This window comes from Emydura macquarii, unplaced genomic scaffold, assembly GCF_026122565.2.
Source record: "Emydura macquarii macquarii isolate MOO-44397 ecotype Brisbane River unplaced genomic scaffold, CSIRO-AGI_Emac_v2 contig_1451, whole genome shotgun sequence".
In the NCBI taxonomy this organism is placed as follows: Eukaryota; Metazoa; Chordata; order Testudines; family Chelidae; genus Emydura; species Emydura macquarii.
This window is the reverse complement of record NW_027131588.1, coordinates 5,230,307-5,244,510: the sequence shown is the minus strand read 5'-3', so window position 1 is coordinate 5,244,510 and position 14,204 is coordinate 5,230,307. Positions and strand designations below refer to the sequence as shown.

The following is a 14,204-nucleotide window of genomic DNA, read 5'->3' as shown; positions in this document are numbered from 1 at the left end:
TCCAGGAGGAAACTAAAAGGAAGAGCCCTGCTCAGTCTGAGGGGAATAGTTTGAGCTGGAGGGAATCTTTCAGTGTGGAAGAGAAGGTGGGCTAGGGACAGGGGAGAATAGTGCTTAGCAGATTTCCCGGGAGACAAGGAAAGAGTTGAAGTTTGTGTTGCTCACACTTATTTCAGAGTTTGAAAGCCCCAGCAGGAGCAGCACTGTAAATGGCCTTGCTGGAGGGCTGAGTCTCTCTGACACAGAAGCTGTGGAAGGCTGGGTGCAGCAGATCAACTGGAAAACAGATGCTATGTGCCTGCTGCAAGGGGGGCCTCTAATAAGGGTGTACTTCAGTGAGACGCTGTATTAAAACATGCTGTACCATGGCACCCCTCAGTTATTCATGGCACAGTGGCTATTTAATGTGGAAAAAGCCTGAACATCCTCCTTTTCTTTCACCTGGGAAAAAATAACTGGTAAAGGTAACAGGAAATATATTTATTCCCAATTGCATGCCACAGTAATCCAGGCAAAGAGGAATCTGAATATGATGTAGTGACAACGTTGTAGTGTGAGTTTGAAGGTCTCGTTGGATAAACTATTTAGCTGTAATTTATGTGAAACCTCAAGCCATTCTTTGCTAGATTTGGTTTGTTGGTTATCATCTGCTGTACAGACTGTGATATCTACTCCTCAAACTAGGTCTTTACAGTGGAAATGGCATCTCAAAGATTATATGGTTACATTTTAGTACCCTGAATCTGTGATGTTCCTGTTCTGTAGTGACAAAGACTGCAAATCTTTAGGGATGACTAGAGAACTAGACTTTATCAAAACATCTGATTTACATGCACAACTTTCTACCCGCAGATCCTTCAGCCTTTCAATCACAAGATCTTCTGAATGAGATAAGTACATCACATTAATGGAGGATCGCTTCTGGGGCACACAGTGGGACCTGCAAGCAAAAAACAAAAACCAAGTCTGAAATCAGTTTAGTGGGGGGGGGGGGTATAATCTCAGAATGCTATATCGATACCAAATTATAGAGCTGAAACAAGAAATTACACCAGCTAAAATTCTGGCCTATAAATTGGTGTAGCTCCATCAGTGAAGCTATGCCAGTCACACCATCTGAGGAGCTGGCCTGAGATTTCTTCTGCTACTTTAGATGCACACATTAGTACCTTTATCTGTCACTTGGAGAAGCAAGGAAAATTATGAATCGTGCCCCCCAAAAACACAGGATCATGCAGCTGCAGAGGCGCATTTTTGCAATGAAAATTTAACTTGTGAAGTAGAGCTGGACTGGAAAAAAATCCCAGATCCACACACTCCAAAATGTGGTCTGAGCCTTCCCAAATGTTGAGGAAGTTTGGATCCAGACATCATAGTTTGTGTCCATTTCTACTGTGAATGGTACTTCACTTAGGGATATCACAAATATGTTTTCATGTGTGCAGGAAACATTTCTCACTACTTTATTACCTCCCCCCCCCGCCAAAAAAAAAAATCCTGTTGATTTCCAGCTTTCAATAATATTTGTCTGAACATGTCAAGTATTTACTGAATGACCAATATTGAAGCCTGTGGTTTTCAAAAGGGCCTATGGGTGTTAACTTCTATTAACTTTCAATAGGAGTTGGGCACTTGTCTATCTTAGGCCCATTTGAAAATCCCAGCTGGAGTTTAAAGCCATTTCTGAGGCCAGATAACACTTTTGCTCCATATGTTGTGCTACTGTTATTCAAGCAGACTGATAGCTGTAAATGTCATAAGCCCAGTTCTTAATTTCAATGGGGGGTGCTTCCATACAGCAGCTGTAGAATTGGGCCCTGTGTTGTTTTCATTAAGGATATAGATATCTATGTCCTATTTAATGTATTACCTCATCCAGGTTTCTGTCTTATTTATTATATCCCGATGTGCTTCAGCGAGCTCTCCAGATTCTTCGTCAGAGCATTCTCCTCTTAAAGAAATATTACATGTTATTTTAGATTCTGCTACTCCAAATGTATTTTTTTTTTTTTTTTTTACAAAATGAGATATAATAATGTTATGATTCCAGGATTTTAGCCAATTTACCAAATGGAGGACATTATTGTCTTACTGAAATAGTTTTATAAATAGCATTTGTGAGTGCAAGAGAATACCTTTTTGAAAATATAGAATAAAAACTCAAGTACCATTCATCTCTAAGTTAACTTCTTTCCACTGGACTGACAGTGTCTCACACCTCATTCCCTCCTCCCCTCTACCCCTTCACGCCTCCTTGAAGTGGAAGAATTTGCCTCACAAGAATATACATCAGGTGTGTGTCACTTATGCCAAAATATGCTAAACTGCTCATATATATTTGCCTAGGATTAAATACATAAAACGAGTTACATCATTCTAGTTAACAGAAGGAAACCTACTCAGACTTTTGGCTAAGGACAGATAAAATGGGATGTCTGACTGCATTTAGGTGCTTAAGCATAGTCAGTGATATTTTTTTTAATCTGTGGGGCAGCTTCTGCTTCTCTTATCTTCCAGTATACCTCTGAGAGTGCAATTAATAGGATTAGTATTAGGCCTCATTGATCCCTTTCACTACTGCAGAACAATGCATGTGCCTAGGTAAGAGTTTTTTAACAGAATTACCACAGAAAAGCAAAGACAAGACTGGTATGTGTAGCCACTCTATAAAACATATGTCGCTTCACGGATACGATTACCACAGTATCTCTCAGAAATTAGACATATGTATAGTATTTCCTTGTGTTCCGGCTATTAGATGGATACTTTACTAAAGCCGTATCAAACTTCACTGCTGTCGCACCCATGCTGTTCCAGTGTTTGGTTTCTAAACACTGACAGCCATACTAAATAGCAGATTCATTAAGATATCTATATGTGCACATTTGGCACCACACTGAGAGCAAATTACTGAATTATTTGTAACATAAATCAACTCTGCACCCAGTTTTCTCAAGGTAAAAAGATGTTACATTTTATACCCACAATTCCTGCTCTAAATGCCAAAAGTAGCAGGTATATCCAGCAAATGTGCTGCTGCACAAGCTGACTTTTCAAGCATTTGAATGGATTTCCCATAGCCAACAGTTACTGGAACTCTGGCACGTTCCTACATCATTGAAGAGATTTAAATAGTGGCTACTTGCAAAAACTTGTGAAGAAGCCAGGAGGCTCCAGAATCCAGTGGTTCAGTTGTATTGTCTGAAAGTTCACATAGTGCTGGTGAAGGCTGCACTCTTCTAGCGTGGGATCTTCTGGCAAGTTTCTCCTTCTCTCTGTAGCGCAGTGTTGGCATTCTTTAGTGGCCTGGTATTTACTTCCCCCATATAGCTCAGTCACCAGGAAACGATAAGCCACCAGTAAGGGCTCACTCTGGGTGCATCTGTTCAAACAGTACAGGCTCTTAGTCAGAGCTTCATGGAGAACCAAGCTGCCACTGTCGTCTGTGAATCGTAGCTGAAAGCCTATGACGTCCGAGGTGTTCTCATTCAAAATGGCTGAAATGTTAAAGATGTCATAACCAGATGGTGGTAGCTCATCTAATGTCAGCACTTTCTCATCTAAGGCTTCACTTGCTGTGGTATTTCCCTGGACCACGGAGATGCTATGCACAGTAACATTTACTGTCAGGGATTCTGGGTGTAGAGTCTTTCTGAGAAGAACTAATTCTGCAAGCCTCATGGAAGGTTTCAGGTAAGAAATATTAAACCACAGCCATCCTGGAATGCCAAAATCTGGATCTAGGAGAACAATTAATGTACAATATTATTTCATGTATGCAACCTGTAGATGAGGAAGCTGAAGAGAAACGCTGACATAGAGGTTAACAATCTAGGTTGGAGAAATAACAAAGAAAAGATAGGGTCACTGAAGCCTAAGTATGAGAGCATATTGAGGAGAAGTGTGTCAGAGAGTTTAGAGATGAAGGCTAATGAGCATAGAGAAGTGGCGTTTAGACTTGTCAAGGTCATTACTGGCAACTACTGTGATAGCAGTTTCAATAGAACAGAGAGGGTGCATAGACTAGAAGGCAAGGAGGAAGATGAAGGAGAGGATGAGGGCCCGTGGCTCTGGAATTTTCTTTCACCAATAGTTCAGCCGAACCCAAGTTTGTTGAGATTCAGGGCATTGTGAAAGACTTCTGTGTTTTGCCTCAGTAGGAGGCTAAATTGCCAAAAGAAGTGCTTTTGGGAAAGAGCGGGGAGGGGAGATGAGTTTCTTGTTTTGTTTAAGGGAGCGAGGGCTGAGTTTTGTTGCATCATGAACATTTTTTGTTCACGTGTCAGTTCAATTACTTTAAACTGTGATTTTTTTTCTGTGCATGTACCTAAAAGTTCTCAATAGATGCATTTTACGAAACAGATGAATTATTGGAGGGTGCTGGAACAGAGTAAAACTGGATTACGAAATCCAATTCCCAGGTACCCCAGTATGCTCCAGTTGATTTGCACTATTCTCATGACAGTAAGTCACCATAAACCTGGCTTAAAGCACTAGAGTGGCTTAAAAAAGTCAGGGTGTTCCACTGTATCTGCCCCTACCCTTGCAAAATTTTAAAAATATTGATGCAAAAGGTAACTTGAAATGAGACATCTGTTTTTATTTAGGAACATACTAACTATGACCTTGAAATCAGTAAATTCCTGGAGGATATTTTATTGCTTTTTATAATGTCTATGTGACTATTTGTGAACACATCTATTAAAAGAATTGTCTGAAGACACAAATTTGTTTGTATGGGCTTGAGTTTCAACTTGGAACATATTTTGTTGTTTTTTAATGGCTGAGTTTTTCCTCCCTCAATTGATATAACAGAAATGCTTATGAAACCCGGCACTCCTTTAATGATCTTACCTTGCTAATGATCTCACTGGTTCAACCTTTCTGGAGGGAGACACGCAGCCTGGTTTTGCTGCCAGCTCAGATTTGCTTTCTTTTATTTTTTTGAACAGAGATTTCCAATTACGTTGGTGGATGTCTAATTTTTATTTAATTTAAGACAGTACTTTGGATGTCAACCAAGCTCTAAGCTCCCTAGTGGGTTCCGCTAAATTCTTCTGGTTTTTTCCCCCTGCAACTCTCTTGCTCGCTAATGCTTTTTCTTCTCTCTTTTAAATAGTACTCTTATTTGTTTAAGATAAGCTGGTCTTGTTGCTTACAAACCGGATGTTGCGGGATCTGTGCCTTAGGCTCCTGAGACCCAAATTCGACACTCAACTATGTGCACTCCAGCCCCATCAGGATCAGTACAACTGGCACACACATCTGAGGGCTGAGATTGGCATTAAATACATCAACTAAATCATCCTAGATGGGGGACAATATTTATTTCTTATTTGATTGCAAATTAAAAGTAGGCTTATTGGCAGTTGGGCATGGAAAGTCAAAAGGTGTATTTCTTAAAATGCATCCTCCCAGCACTAGACTCTGAACAGGATGGGGATGGGCTGTTGGCACATTAGTTAGTTAACTTCTAGGATACAAAAGCAGAAATGGAAGGGATTTTGTAGGAAATCAATAGCTTCAGAGCACAGTTCTGCTCCTGGTGTAGAAAAGACTTTAGTCTTACACAGTAGACTCTGTTCAGCCTCATCCAGCACAAAGGATGTCCTTTTATAGGCACGGCCCAGTCCAATATCAAAGATTAGAAGTCTACGCCGTTTCTAGGGCTGATGCATATCTGGATCCGGATGAAGTGACTCTCCTTGCCAGATAATGCATCTTCTGCCTTCATCCAAGTCATTCACCCATCAATGGGGAGGCCCAAGACATGTGGCAAATATCCCATTTCTCCTTTTCCAGGTAAGTGATGACTCCAGTTAAATTCAGATGGTTCCCACCTGGCTTAGATTATTCACCCGGACTCTCATCTAGGCCTTACTGGTTCAGGGGACAATACCCCAGAACAGTGATGCACAGGATGCTCAGAGGTGTTTTAAACAGCCACTCTAAAATGGAGCAGTGCTTGCTGTCTCCTACCACCCTCTACTGACAACATGTATGCAGGAGACCTGGAGCCTAACCCTATCTCCAAGCAAGATGTTCATACCCTTTCAGGACATTGGCACTGGTACTGTGGGAGCTAGCCTCACTGCAGCCTATAGGTTCAAGGTAGCTCTATGCCTGTGTTTAACCCAGGAAGGTCAATCCTAATTTAGAGACCTCTGCATGGGATTTATGTCTGGAGTCCCCCAGGACACTCACCATAGAGATGTTGTCTAGAGCATAATCCAGCATGGCCGTAGACTTACAGTTAGAGTGATGCTGGGCAGTGCTCTAGCTATCTCGGTCTGTGTACAGGGGCCTGCAAGTTGTGACCAGGAAGCAGTAGCCACAGCCAGGGCTTGAGCCACCCTCCCTGCCTGGTAGCTGGGAAGCAAGGGACAAGGAGCAGCCAGAGCAAGACACTCAGTTAGGGCCGCATCCCAACCAGAGCATCCCCCAGCTGATGGCAGGAAGCATCCAGTTCTCCTTCCCGGCACAGGGCAAGCAGCAGCCAGTACCAAGGAGTAACAGTGACCACAACCATAGACCTCCTGGTCCAGGACAAGGAGCATCCAAACAAGCCCCTAGAATTCCCTAGACACTGACCCAGGTAGTTGCCAGTGCTACCCAGAATGATTTCTGTGTTCCTGATGCTTTTGTTTATGCTGCAACCTTGCCAGGTGTCTCTCGGGTAATCATGACATCTGTTGTCTTTTATGTAACAAGATTACACAGAGTCATCAAGTGTGCAAATTAGGGCGTCCAATCACTTGCCTAAAATCTCCAGATTTCTCAACCACCAGCCTTTATAGTTATTTTAGAAATATACACTGGCCGTCCTGGTTTCACTGCCCAGATAGCGTGGCAAGCACAAGGTAAACAGACTGGATAAATAGTGACAAGTAAATTAGATTTTTAAAAACTCGTTTTTTAAAATAATATCCACTGTTATTAGTCATGTGAGTAAGGACTTTTTTGGTTTGGTTTGTCATGGCAATATTCTCCATAAGACTGACATGTGCAGATAGTTTCAACTGGTGATTTAAATTTAGTTAGTTGGGAATTAGGGTTGCTTCTCATTTCTAAACTGCTTTGTCCTCAAAGCGGTCACTTGAAAGAAATGGATATCCTAACTTTTTTTATTTAATTTTTGCCTAGGAGACTGCATAGATCTCTCTCAAAACAAATGCTATGTGTTATAAAGTGTAGAAAGCAGATGTTGAAATTGTAAAGTAATAGGTTTATAAAAGCAATGTCATTAATGACCAAAAAAAAAAAAAAAAAAGAAAGAAAAGAAAAAGAAAATCTATTGGATAACCTGTTTTTAAAAGGCAAGCATTTCAAAATGGCAACATTCCCCCCCCCCACCACCACCCCCCCCCCCACACACAAAATGTTTATCATGATAATGTTTAAAGTTATGCAAGATATGATGTAATAGTGGTCAGTTTCCTACCTTGGATGCTCCTGAAACTCTGCACAAGAGTCCCTTGGCTGTTTGAAGAGTCACTGGTAGCTGGTGGGTTTAATAGGTGATAGACTAATTTCATGTAGTGGTGAGGCTTAGTCCTGAGAGGTATGGATAACTTATTGATGTGTAGCATTTCCAGGATGGCCTTGCCTAACTGTTCATCTGTTCCCCAGATACGCTGGCATTTCCCTGTCCCTGGGAAGTGAGAACAAAACATCAACAGCAATCCAGAGATGAGTCCTAAGAACAGAGAAGCAATGTTCATGGTGGGGCTGTGAGTAAACAGTTGTATGGAAAAAACCGAGAATGTAGCCTTTTGCTGGCTCTTTGTGTTTGTCGTCTCGCTATAATTGCAGAGGGGTAATAACATTCAGCCAGAAAACTGCAGTTAATTAGTTGCATGGACTTGGTGCCATTGGCACTGTTCTGAAAACTAATTACTGGTAAACAGAAAGCCCTAGAAGACTTCATTCAGAGGATGTGTATTTACACACACGCATTCCCTCTCTTTCTTTCTTTCTCCCTGGTGTGCTGTTGGGACAATAGCATTTTGTATGATGTATAGAATATTTTTTCTGTTTTTAAATACAGTTTTGTTCATTTAGAGTAAAGTGACTTGTTGTTATGGAAACGGAAGTCCTTGATCTATTCACAGGCTGTTTGTGGCGATGGTAGCAGTAATGCAAGCTTTCCCACACTCCCTGTACGAATGACATTAACCTTGACTTGGGGAGACCACCCACTGCACACATAAGAGGTGGTTTATTCTGTATTCCTCTTCAGTCCTATGTCTTTAGTGAGCACAAGCTGCCAGTTGTCCTAAATCCTTCCAGAATATTGTGCATTGTTTGTACAGCTAGCTGCTACCCGCTGGGGGTCAGAACCTCAGACCACTCAATCCATTTCACCTTGGACTACAGCTGGGACTCAAATTATTGTCACACAAGTAAAAGGCCCTTGACTTAGCCCTTGAGTCATTCAGTTCCCTATTTACTTTCTTTAGTTTCAATATAATATAATTTTTCTCTCAGGTATTTGTTTTTTAGGGTGGGGCGTGGACAGACCAAAGAACTTTGAACTATAAACTTCAAAAGTAGCAGTTGCACTATCAATCCACATGTATTTAAGTGTTTTGCTAACCCTTGATTAAATATTTAAGAGAATTTTCTTAATGAGAATTTCACTTTTTTCACAATTTGTGCTGCTTGTTTACAAAGAGTAAGTCAGCACACAGACCTTGGGGCATCTCCTGGAGCGAGAGTGAAGAATCAGACAGCTGCATTTTGTGATTTTTTTCAGTTTACAAATTGTCCATGATTTTCTTTGATTATTTCAAAGTTATTTTCTGTTCAAAATAGTTTGCCAAATAATTTCAGAAACAAATTCTTGGTCTGTGGCTGGCTCAGTCAAGCATAATCCATATCTGAAATTAAAACTTTGAGCTGGTTTGATTAGATGTCTTTGTCATCTGATACACTTCTATTGTCTGATTGGATCACCATAATGTAGAATCAGATGTCTGGTGCAAATATGTGCATCTACAAAATTAACTTTTGCTTTTTATTAATATTCTGCAAGATTGATTTAAAATTGGCATCTTATGTGATCGTTCCTGACAGGAAACTTATTAGCTAGAACCTTTGTGAAAAGCAAACACAGAAGAAAAGGGAACACAGTGAAAACCGCTATGACTAAAAATTCAGATTTCAATTTCACAGTCTTTTTTGAAACATTCACCTAGCTCTTGTAGGTTACCCATTTTAACCGTAGTAAAAATGAGGTTAAATACTTTCAAATTTTGCAAGCCTTTTGCAAGAGGACTAGAGGGCAGGAGTTAATACTATCTCAAGGGTTTAGACACTGGTCATTTTTTCATGGTGGTATTCAATAACTGACACTGGTATACAATAGCTGAATTAAAAAGTAGCTTTAAATCAAACAAAATGTTGGAGGAGTAAAGATTGAAGAAGGTTTGGCGGGGCGGGGAAGAGAAGAGAAAGTGAAGTTACTAAATTATGCAGCGATTCTGATCAGATAACCCAGGACTGGTATCTGTCACCAAAAAACACAACCAAAAGAAAACAGATCTGAACACCTGCAAATTTTGTAGCTCAGGCCCATCTCTGATATGAATATTTATTTCCTGCATATTGCCAGTGATCATTTGTAATCTTTGGCAGCAGAACATCTATTGAAAATGTAGACATTTGAAATATGATAAATAAATAAAAATACCCTCTTGTATTTAAAACAATTTATTCTCTGATGGAAGGATTTCAACTGGAACTTAACGTTTGGAAGAAATTAATGGGATCACAGAAGACCTTTTTTTTAAAAAAATGACGCCATTTTTAATTTTTTGAGCTAAACATAAATGTCCTACATTTCTTTCCTACTGAAGATTCTTCATAGATAGGTGTCGCCTTCACCCTTGTCAGCTCATGTCACCTCCTGCATCTTTAGGTTTCTCTCTTGTATTCACCACCTGCAGCCCTTTGTGGTCAATTTTAATGGGAAAGAATACCTTGGCTATGCCCCAGCTGACTTTGACAATGAGGAGAAGGTTATTCTCCATAACTCCTTACTCTTTTGAGGGATTCTCACCTCTTTTGTAGAGTTCTACATGGAGTCACACAGTACAATGGCAGTTGTCTTGGAAACAAGATGTATTACAAACAGAGAGAAGAAAAAAGTCATAAAACAAAATAAATAGTTTCCATAACATACCTTCACTAAATACTTTCCAAAGCCCAGTGAGGCATGTTCCCCTTATCTGAGGAAGAGAGAAGGAAATCGCTTATCTCTAGAAATAAAGTCCCTCTCCAACCATTCCCTGGGTAGTTTGACAGCTTCTCTTTGCTGTCCAGAGAAATATCCCTCGCCTGATCTGTTTATCTGTAGCAATTCCCATTGAGAACAATGAGAGATTGCACCAATTTTGCCAGAGGGGCAGTTGTTCATTAAATTCTGTGTGAAGAACATTATTCAGCAGTCATTTCAATTTCATGTTTGAAGAATAAACTTTCAGCTATGAAGAATAACTGCAAAAATTACCATTAATCCTAAAAAGATTATTTAAAAAAATATGTCTTGTACTAAACAAACATTCTAAATTCAAGACTTAAGAATTAAAGTTAAAAGAAATCCAAACATGTTAAGACTTGGAAATGCACAGCAAATAACTGTAACACCAATCTGGAGTGATAAGAGCAAAAAGAGAAAGCAAGCAGAAAAATCTAATCTGATTTTAAAAATCAGTTTAAGCTAATCTGGGACCACAAACACTCTTTCAAATGGAACCTTAACTCTGAATTTCCAGAAGTTGTGAATCTTGGTTTTGGGATAATTACAACATCTCTTTAATGTTTTTTACCTTAAATTATTGATTTGTTCTCAATCTAACTCCCATTTAAGGTAGTCTTTAATCTGGGAATGTACTGAGTTTTAACTAGGCAGTATTTGATAGTAACATCTGCAGCTTTTTGCAAGACTAAGACATTTTGATTGATTGTAGGGCATGGAGTTCTTTAAAAAGTGTGTGTGTAAAAATGCTAAGTTGTTAACAAAGAAAAGATGAGAGGAAAGTAATGCAGAAAGGAGCACAATCAAAACAACATTTCACAGAAAAGAATGACTCAGCACTCCAGGGAACATTGATGGCTGCCAGGACCTCTCCTCACCCTTATCGACACAAACAACAAAGGAGGTCTGTAAAATCCCAGAGAAAAGAGTTTTGTTCTTTATGTGAGTTAATTGAAACTGGGGATGCTAATACTAAATGCTATAGGATTTATCTCTCAGGATATGAAAGAATAACTGAAGTTGAGAAACTGGTCAGTGCTACTGGGAATATATTCTGGTAATTGGGGAATCCAGAGTATTCCATGTTACAGAGGAGTTTTATCCATACAGTAAAGAGCAAGTAACTGCTTCTGAAAGCTGTCCATCTGCTTGTATTGTTTTCCTGACTGCACACAGAAGGAGTTTGATGGGGGAGAAATAGGTCGGAGGAGCTGGACAACAGTTAAACATTGATATGAAGTGGCTAAAGGGTAGTGTAATAGGGCTTACTGGCCCTTTAAGTCCAGAGGAGGCCAGGTTACCATGTTAGAAGAGTTTTGGAGCAGATAAGGACCCAGGGAATGGCAGAGGCAGATGAGTGAGAGAAGTAGTAGTCTTGGGGTAATAGTATCTGGGAAAACCCCTGTTACTGTTTCTTTAAGGGGGCTAGGGATGAGGGGTCTTGTGGTTCAGGGTAGGACAAGGCTCCCCTTTCTTTCAGCTCACCCTGACCAAGTGTGGGAAGGAAGGACTCATATAATCTGCCTCTGCCCTCATAGTGCATGAGCCCTTAGCAGGAGGAGGACTGCTTGCCCTGCTGATCTCTCCCTGGCCCAGGGGAGAAAGGACTGATTTATAGATTCCATGACCAGAAGGAACCATTGTGATCATCTAGTCTGACTTCCTGTATATCACCATAGAGCTTCCCCCAAATAATTCCTTTTGACCTAGTGCATATCTAAAAAAATAAATAAAAATCCAAACTTGACTGAGGTGATGTGACTCTTGCTTCCAGGTGGTGGAAGAAGATTGATGGTACATCTACACTGTGATTAAAAAATCGGTGGCACTGGGTCTCGGAGCCTAGGTCAGCCAAGGTCTCCTGGGGCTCAGGTTACATGGCTATAAAATTACACTGCAGGGATTCAGCCTCAGGCCCAGGGTCTGAGAACCTGGGAAATGTACACAGTGAAATTTTATATCCCACCAGCTTCAGTCAGCTGATCCAGGCCAGTCTCAGCTGTGTTGTATGTCTTTTATTGCAGCGTAGACATACCCTCAGAGATTGCACCCCAGCAGAGTTGCCTGAGAGGAAAGGACTTTGCTATAAAGGTGTTTTTGAGTTTTGTTATGTTTGAAAGACTTTGCTGTTAGTTCGAGTACAGCTAATTTAAAGGGGCCAGCTGAGAGAAGCTGGCTTACGGGCTTCAGCCCGCTACAAGCGGCAACATCCAGTGTGAGGACAGGATATTGTAGAAAATTTTAGAAACTAGATGAACTAAGAACGTTTTATATATGGTACAAAGATATACATACACATGAGTCTAGAGACTACTAAAAGCAAAATAATCTCTAGTACATGGAGTCTTCTAGGTATTATGAGAGAGAGTCTTGAGATGTGATGATTGAATCCAGATCTGAACGTCCCACAAGTTCAGAGGTGTTCACATTTGGGATCCTGGTTCAGGTTTCTTATCAAAAGGCAGGGGAGGCAGCGGAGGGAATGATCTCAAATATATGTAGAGCTAGTTGAATAATTGTTGTGAAATAATTTATCTGATGAATTTCATGATATTTATTTTCAAAAAATATTCAGAATATTTTTTTCATTATCCACAAGCTCTAAATCTGGGGTTCCAGTTAAAGTCCATATTTATTTAGAGTATAGCCACTTAGGGGATGCATTGAAGTGGGACACATGGCATGTGAAATTCACTCCTTTTGAGAGGGTCCGTACCACGTAAGTCCCACTCAAGCCCTCCAAATAGGAAGCTGCATCTGCAAAATACCTCTGAAAATCTGCCCTTAAGTGTTTCAAGTTGGGCACACAAAAACGGGACACAGAATTAGGGGCTACTTTTGAAAATTTGTTTTTAAGTGATTTGACCATAGTGATAGCGTGAATCAATGGTAGAAGCAAAAAAAAAGAATCGGGTCTTTTGACTCCAGGACCACTTCATCTAACAGCCTCGTAGAAGATTGAAGGGAATTAGCAAAGTTGTTTTTAGAAAGAAGAGATGAAAAATTGGCCTGCAAAAAATATTAGGTAATGAAGCACCAGACCAGATGGATAGGCGCTTGTTTTTATAGTACATTCAGTGACATGTTACTTCCAATTTTAGACTGATTGTTTGTAAATGCACTTTAGAAACAAAATATATTTTTCCTTGATATGATTTAGCAAACCGGGCAAAAAGCCAAAGAATTACACTGTATACAAGTCTATTTAATGACTTAGCACTCACTACAATATTTTAAAGATCACTGCTGTTAGATTAGGGGCTGATCTAATAGGATTTGCTCCGGATAGGTTTTCCAGCAAATGGGGCCTTAATAAACCATGGCAAACAAGGTATCAAGCAGTAGGTATATCCGCTTTTACTGTAGGAGTAAATCAAGCTTGACTGAAGTAACTCAATAGTAATTTGGCTAGAACCACTCTTCCAGCCTGTGCAACAGCTACGGTCCTTCTGCACTACCTGTGTGAGTGTTCTGAGTTCACTTATTTCAGGTATGTGCAGATTCTGTGGCCCCATTCGACTCTAACTACGTTATCCCTTCTGCACTGACCTATTCTGAGGCAACACGGAGCTCTCCATCTATGAAATGTAGGGGATGTGAAGGACTTAGTGTGCAGCCAGATGATGTACATATCACCCAGGCTTACCACAGGGTTCAAATGCAACAGGTGGCCTTGAGCAGATCCTGTACAAATCCAGCTGTAGATTTCACCCAGATCAAGGGTACAACCTAGAACTTCAGCCCAAATGTAGGAAAGGACCTTCAATAAGGGTGGAATAAAAATGTTCTTAAAGGAACCCACCAGGAAGGGAACCACATAAAAGCCCTTACAGCTAAGAAAGGAGAAGCAAGCACGTGCTGAGCTTTCACAAACTGGCTTGCTCCCAAACAGAACAGATTGTTAATTCCTGCTGTGCATGTGCCAATTGGAGAACCAAAGCCACAT

General features: G+C 40.4%; 1 protein-coding gene across 1 annotated transcript; it reads right to left on the bottom strand.

Moving 5' to 3' along the window:
• Positions 1 to 686: 686 nt before the first annotated feature.
• On the bottom strand, positions 687 to 7,721 carry LOC137156528 (bone morphogenetic protein 2-like). Its single transcript, XM_067553436.1, has 4 exons — positions 7,442 to 7,721; positions 3,143 to 3,740; positions 1,871 to 1,951; positions 687 to 940 (listed from the first exon to the last, which is right to left on the bottom strand). The coding sequence occupies exons 1-4, from the start codon at positions 7,719 to 7,721 to the stop codon at positions 730 to 732; spliced, it is 1,170 nt and encodes a 389-aa protein (XP_067409537.1). The 3' UTR covers positions 687 to 729.
• Between the last annotated feature and the right edge of the window lie 6,483 nt (positions 7,722 to 14,204).